A 7,500-nucleotide genomic window follows, 5' to 3' on the forward strand; every position below is an offset into this window, starting at 1 on the left:
CAGGCCAAGTGCAGGGGTTTCCAATCTTACCCAGGAAAGGGCCGGTGTGTGTGCAGACTGTTGTTTTATGACTTAGACAGCTGATTCTGCTCATCAAGGTCTTGATTAAAGACCACGATTAGTTCATTCGTATAATCAGGTGTTGTTTTGGGTTAAAACAAAAACCTGCACCCACGCCGGCCATTTTAGGATAAGATTGGACACCAGTCTAGCGGCACTGGATTGACATTCACAGACTCAAAGTCAATCTACATAGGCCGTCATAGGCAATGCTCTGTTAGCATCCTACATAGGCCATCATAGGCAATGCTCTGTTAGCATCCTACATAGGCCGTCATAGGCAATGCTCTGTTAGCATCCTACATAGGCCATCATTGGCAATCATCTATTAGCATCCTAGCAAATAGCATAGTGGTTAAGTTACATGACTGGGACCCGCAAGGTCGGTGGTTCGATCCCCGGTGTAGCCACAATGAGATCCGCACAGCCGTTGGGCCCTTGAGCAAGGCCCTTAACCCGCATTGCTCCAGGTGAGGATCGTCTTTGGCTTAGTCTAATCAACTGTGTGTCGCTTTGGATAAAATTACATGTAATGTCATGTCATATAATGGAACAAATAAAGACCACTGTATCTATTCCTAAATAAGTTCCACCACATGCAGTACTATGGTATAGGTTGCCAAGGGTGAAACTGATGTAGGAATTGATGCCATGCATTTTGAAGTATGGAGGGTAGTCCCCCCCCCAAAGACAAGAGCTAACAAGATCTAACAAGATTTCCATTTTCATTTAAAAAATGTAACTTTTGAATGCAATTCACTTATAATTATCTGCTTATATAAGTACACTTATCATATAATGATATATTAACTGTTTATAGACAAGTTCATACAGTTTAAAGTGTTTTCAATCGTGAAAAAACTGGTGATTTTAATGTTGCGGCTGATCGGTGAAAGTTAGCTTGATGATGCCTCTCAGGGAACATGTAGTGAAATTAAGTGAAAGTGATGAAATGTGTGTGTGTGGAAAAAACAGGAATACACATCATTGTGAAACGTCCTCTGAGAACAAAACCAAACTGCCTGCAATAACTGCCTTTTTACGTGCAGTAAAACCAAACTGCATTATCTCTGATTGCAATAACTGCTCTTTACGTGCAGTGAAACCAAATTGCATTATCTCTAACTGCAATAACTGCCTTTTACGTGCAGTAAAACCAAACTGCATTATCTCTGACTGCAATAACTGCCTTTTACGTGCAGTGAAACCAAACTGCATTATCTCTGACTGCAATAACTGCTCTTTACGTGCAGTAAAACCAAACTGCATTATCTCTGACTGCAATAACTGCCTTTTACGTGCAGTGAAACCAAACTGCATTATCTCTGACTGCAATAACTGCTCTTTACGTTCAGTAAAACCAAACTGCATTATCTCTGACTGCAATAACTGCTCTTTACGTGCAGTAAAACCAAACTGCATTATCTCTGACTGCAATAACTGCCTTTTACGTGCAGTAAAACCAAACTGCATTATCTCTGACTGCAATAACTGCTCTTTACGTTCAGTAAAACCAAACTGCATTATCTCTGACTGCAATAACTGCCTTTTACGTGCAGTAAAACCAAACTGCATTATCTATGACTGCAATAACTGCTCTTTACGCGCAGTGTAAGAGCTGTTTCCCATCCCTCCGTGTCCGCAGGTGAAGAGCCACAGCATTTCGAGACTTCTATTCAGTTTGCAAACAGAAAAAAGAACGAGAGAGTACTTACAAGACTCTCTGAAGCTGTACATGATGTATAGATTGTTTCTGATATACACTGTCACAGTATTTTTCCATCATGCACAGAAGGCACATCTGGCACAAATCTAGTGGTTTTCATGATGTTTTTCACAACTTATCAAAGTGCTAAGTTGGGCCTCTTGGGGCCTGTCAGCTGGACACACACACACACACAAGGTGAAATTATCGAAAGGTACAAATGCTTGTCGCTGGGGCTGTACCCCATAAAGGCATAAAATTCTACCCCTATCCAGCAATACATAACTAATTTGTACTTTTTTAAATTTGAAAATGTACTCACTTTGTACCTGAAGAGAACATTACTGTACATCTGGAGAACATTCGGAAAATTTGATCCTCGAAGAATAAAAATGCATCTCCACTGTCACTTTATTTCTGAGAGTGTGCCTTAGCTTTACCCTGTATCAGTATTTACCCTGTATTCTATATATACCCTGTATCAGTATTTACCATGCATTCAATATTTACTCTGTATCAGTGTTCAGTATTTACCCTGTATTCAGTATTTACCATGTATTCAGTATTTACCCTGTATCAGTGTTCAGTATTTACCCGGTATTCAATATTTATACTTTTCCTTCCCCTGTGCCTCTCCTTTCCCTTTCTCTCTTCTCCTCCCGCGACTCTTTCTATCAGAATGGCTGAAGTGGTACATGCTCCGTCCACCTTGGGCCCAGACGGTACCGGACCGAGCCCGCCCCCGCAATACGACTTCCTGGCTCCCGGGCCATCGGCGGACCGACCCCCGCCGTACGTGCCCCCGCAATACATAACTAATTTGTATCTTTTTTTCTGGGAAACTGCACCCACTTTGTACCCGAAGAGAACATTACCGTACTTCCGGAGCACATTTGATCCTCGAAGAACAAAAATATACTGTATCTCCACTGTCACTTTATTTCTGAGAGTGCGCCTCATCTTTACCCTGTATTCAATATTTACCCTGTATCAGTATTTACCCTGTATTCATTATTGACCCTGTATCCAGTATTTACCCTGTATTCATTATTGACCCTGTATTCAATATTTACCCTGTATCCAGTATTTACCCTGTATTCATTATTGACCCTGTATTCAATATTTACCCTGTATCAGTATTTACCCTGTATTCATTATTGACCCTGTATTCAATATTTACCCTGTATCCAGTATTTACCCTGTATTCATTATTGACCCTGTATTCAATATTTACCCTGTATCAGTATTTACCCTGTATTCATTATTGACCCTGTATTCAATATTTACCCTGTATCAGTATTTACCCTGTATTCATTAATGACCCTGTATTCAGTATTTACCCTGTATCAGTATTTACCATGTATTCGGCGTTTACCCGGTATTCAGTATTCACCCTGTATTCGGTATTTATACTTTTCCTTCCCCTGTGCCTCTCCTTTCCCTTTCTCTCTTCTCCTCCCGCGACTCTTTCTCTCAGAATGGCTGAAGTGGTACTTACTCCGCCCACCTTGGGCCCAGACGGTACCGGGCCGAGCCCGCCCCCGCAATACGGCTTCCTCGCTGCCGGGCCATCGGCGGACCACCCCCCGCCGTACATGCCCCCTCCCTACCCAACATCGGCTGAACCGTACCCTCCTCCCCACGATGGGGATGCCGATGCAGTCAGTGAGCAGTGGCCACCGGTGGACAGTTCAGGTAACAGGGGAAGACGCCAAGTGCTGTGGACGGTCAATGGGTGTGTGCGTCAGTTAAACCGCGGTATATTTGTGACCATTTCAGAGGGGGTGAGATCGGCAATAGCACGCGATTAGAATGTTCGTAACTGAACGTTCTAATGCTGATGTCACAATCACTACCAGTGACTGAAGGCGGCGGAGTTCTGGAACACCGACTTAGAATTCTGAAAAAACATTTAAGATTCAATAAAAATTTTTTTTAAAAACCCCTACTCTTCAAAGGGTTAAATTGAAGCCAGTTAAAGGAATTAATTGTGCTTCTGTGCTTTCTGTACACACGAGATTTCAGCGTTGCCGTTGCAGTAAGCAGATGCTAGGCCCACTCGGTCCCTGTGCTAGCGCTGTTTCTCTCATCATTAGGGGTGGACACCGCGCCAACCGACGACACTGCTAGCGGCCTGTTCCTTCCCTCGTTCGAGGATAAAACCATCCGCAGGGCTTTCATCAGGAAGGTCTGTACACGCACGACATCGCCACATCCGTCCGCACACGGGTCATGCTTTTTCTTTCTACTTTATTGTCCCGTCAAAGGAAATTTGTTTGCAGACAGCATCATGTGGATAAGGAGCATAAACAGTCCATATTAAAGATCACAAAAAAAATGAAATAGTCCCAAGAATGTAAGTGCTTACATGCAAGCCTCTCATGCCCCGAGTTAATTCTGAATGTAACAGGGAGAGATCACTCTTTAAGGTTATCACTGCTCAAGGTTATTATCCGGTTTTTTTTTACCTTCCCATTTGTTTTTATTTCAATATTCGTTTTAATTTTAATTTTCTATTTTCACATTTCAATTTCCGTTTTAAATCCTCTGTGTTAGTTTGTATTTTTTTTTCAAGACATCTATGGCTGTTTTTAATTTTACATAACTCAGCTCTGGATTTCATCGCTGCTTTCACACTCAACTTCCTCCATTGCTCTGAACGTTCTGTCCTTAGTTTGCGCAATAGTACCTTTCAGCAAGACAGGCCACAGGGTGACACTCTATATGCCCGTCCCAGTCATCAGTCCACAGTCACTCACTGACTCTCTATGGGCTGGTTTCATAAACACACATTAAGTTTACTCCTGGAATAAATTGAGTTCTGTGCGGAGAATCTCCATTCAAAATAGTGAATATCTCTACCTGTTACAGGTGGATACAGTGGTGAATATATCTACCTGATACAGGTGTATATAGGGGTGAATATCTCTACCTGATACAGGCGTATATAGTGGTGAATATCTCTACCTGATAGAGGCGTATATAGTGGTGAATATCTCTACCTGTTACAGGCATATATAGTGGTGAATATCTCTACCTGATAGAGGCGTATATAGTGGTGAATATCTCTACCTGTTACAGGCGTATATAGTGGTGAATATCTCTACCTGATACAGGTGTATATAGTGGTGAATATCTCTACCTGATAGAGGCGTATATAGTGGTGAATATCTCTACCTGTTACAGGCGTATATAGTGGTGAATATCTCTCCCTGATACAGGCGTATATAGTGGTGAATATCTCTACCTGATACAGGTGTATATAGTGGTGAATATCTCTACCTGATACAGGTGTATATAGTGGTGAATATCTCCACTTGATACAGGTGTTCAGTGTGGTGACACTGCAGCTGCTTGTCACCTTCAGTGTGGTGTGCGTGTTCACCTTCTCGGAGACGGTGAAGGAGACAGTGCAGAAGAACCTCTGGGTGTACCTCAGCTCCTACATTCTCTTCGTCATCGTGGCCGTTAGCCTCAGCATCTGTAGCTCCTTCAGCCGGCAACACCCCTGGAACCTGGTGGGGCTGGTGAGTACAACACCGCCCCCTGCTGTACGATACAGGCACTACCTAATAGCACAACACCGCCCCCTGCTGTACGATACAGGCACTACCTAATAGCACAACACCGCCCCCTGCTGTACGATACAAGCACTACCTAATAGCACAACACCGCCCCCTGCTGTACGATACAAGCACTACCTAATAGCACAACACCGCCCCCTACTATGATTAGAGGAACTGCCTAATAACACAATGCTTCCCTCTACTGTAAGATAGGGGAACTACATGATAGCACAATACTGCCCCCTGGTGTAAGATAGAGGCACAACTGACAGGAGAAGGATGTATGTCTCCTTGTAAGACGATGCCTCTGTGCTTCCAGAGTGTTGTCACTCTCACGATGTCATACATGGTGGGCACTGTAGCCTCCTACCACAACACCACGGCTGTGATCATCGCCATGGGGATCACCATTGGCGTGTCCTTCGCTATCATCATCTTCTCAGCCCAGGTAAACATCGCCTGTCTGAATCTGCCAACCCAGGTTAACTCACCTGTATGTCTGTCAGCTCTGTGCCCAGGTAAACTCACCTGTATGTCTGTCAGCTCTGTGGAACTCTGTGCCCAGGTAAACTCACCTGTATGTCTGTCAGCTCTGTGGAACTCTGTGCCCAGGTAAACTCACATGTATGTCTGTCAGCTCTGTGGAACTCTGTGCCCAGGTAAATTCACCTGTATGTCTGTCAGCCCTGTGGAGCTCTGTGCCCAGGTAAACTCACATGTATGTCTGTCAGCTCTGCGGAACTCTGTGCCCAGGTGAACTCACCTGTATGTCGGTCAGCTCTGTGGAACTCTGTGCCCAGGTGAACTCACATGTTTGTCTCAGCTCTGTGGAGCTCTGTGCCCAGGTAAACTCACCTGGTTTTTTTGTGCATCTGTTTCAGACTCGTGTGGATTTCACTCTGTGCAACGGCACTCTGCTCATACTGTCTGTGATCCTGCTGATGTCTGGATTCTTCTGCTTCTTCTTCTACTCCAATGTTGTGCAAGTCGTCTACGGAAGTCTGGGAGCAATCCTCTACTCAGTGGTATGGGCACAGTATAACAATACTCTCCATCGTCCTGTCTCTCTCTCTCAAACACTCTGCCTCTCTCACACACTCACTCTCTCTCACACAGCAATCCTCTACTCAGTGGTACGGGCACAGTGTAACAATACTCTCCATCGTCCTGTCTCTCTCTCTCAAACACTCTGCCTCTCTCTTCCCCCTCCCTCCCTCCCTCTCTCACACACTCACTCTCTCTCTCCCTCCCTGTATCACACACACTCTCTCCCTCCCTCCCTCTATCACACACTCTCTCCCTCCCTCCCTCTCTCACACTCACTCTCTCTCTCCCTCCCTCCCTCTATCACACACTCACACTCTCTCCCTCCCTCTCTCACTCTCCCTCCCTCCCTCTCACACTCTCTCCTTCCCTCCCTCCCTCCCTCCCTTCCTCCCTCTCACACTCTCCCTCCCTCTCACACTCACTCTCTCCCTCCCTCTCACATACTCACTCTCTCACACACTCACTCTCTCCCTCCCTCTCACACACTCACTCTCTCCCTCCCTCTCTCACACACTCACTCTCTCTCACACAGTTCCTGGCAGTGGACTGCCAGTTGGTGATGGGGAGGAAGAAGTACAGTCTGGATCCAGAGGAGTACGTGTTCGCCTCCCTCATCCTGTACCTGGACATCATCACCATCTTCCTCTACCTCCTCATCCTACTGGGAGGAAGCTCCAGCAACTAATAACACACACACTCACGCACAAGCAGGCACACACCCACACATACCCACCCACACACGCAGGCACACACACATACCCACACACACACACACATACCCACCCACGCACACACACACCCACACAACATTTACAACTTTAACATGTGAACTACATGGATAAAGATCCGTACTGGTTTATCCAATGTCATTTTGGATGGCAACGCATTCTTCTTTCTGCTCAAATTGCAATGATGAACTGTGCTTAAAAAACTACTTTTGTTCAGTAGCATTCTCCTCGTCCAACTGTAAAAGACATAGTGATTTATGCAGTAAACCTTTCTGTCTCTTTAAATAACCTCATTGTCCAACTGTAAAAGATACAGTAATTTATGCAGTGGATTAGACTTTTCTGTCTCTGTATGATTAAACTCACTGTCTGTCTGAATGATGCATCCATCAGT

At 44.9% G+C, this 7,500-nt stretch overlaps 1 protein-coding gene across 2 annotated transcripts; it reads left to right on the top strand.

Annotated features, from left to right (window-relative positions):
• The first annotated feature begins 2,422 nt into the window (after positions 1–2,422).
• Positions 2,423–7,484, top strand: si:ch211-284o19.8 (protein lifeguard 1). Of its 2 annotated transcripts, none has more exons than XM_061255168.1 (7): positions 2,423–2,557; positions 3,243–3,460; positions 3,862–3,953; positions 5,092–5,292; positions 5,651–5,779; positions 6,213–6,356; positions 6,911–7,484. In XM_061255168.1, exons 1-7 carry the CDS (start codon positions 2,445–2,447, stop codon positions 7,061–7,063), a joined length of 1,050 nt encoding a protein of 349 aa, XP_061111152.1. In that variant the 5' UTR covers positions 2,423–2,444; the 3' UTR covers positions 7,064–7,484. The 2 variants fall into 2 exon arrangements, with proteins under 2 accessions (XP_061111152.1, XP_061111153.1); XM_061255169.1 differs by having other exon boundaries at positions 5,133–5,292.
• The last annotated feature ends 16 nt before the right edge of the window (positions 7,485–7,500 follow it).

This window comes from Conger conger, chromosome 9 (genome assembly GCF_963514075.1).
Source record: "Conger conger chromosome 9, fConCon1.1, whole genome shotgun sequence".
Classification (NCBI taxonomy): domain Eukaryota; kingdom Metazoa; phylum Chordata; class Actinopteri; order Anguilliformes; family Congridae; genus Conger; species Conger conger.

Coding starts and splice junctions, on each gene's coding strand:
- si:ch211-284o19.8 (XM_061255168.1), top strand. CDS start 2,445: ATGGCTGAAGTGGTACATGCTCCGTCCACCTTGGGCCCAGACGGTACC. Junction 3,954..5,091: donor GCAGGGCTTTCATCAGGAAG/GTCTGTACACGC, acceptor CACTTGATACAG/GTGTTCAGTGTGGTGACACT. Junction 5,293..5,650: donor CCTGGAACCTGGTGGGGCTG/GTGAGTACAACA, acceptor CTGTGCTTCCAG/AGTGTTGTCACTCTCACGAT.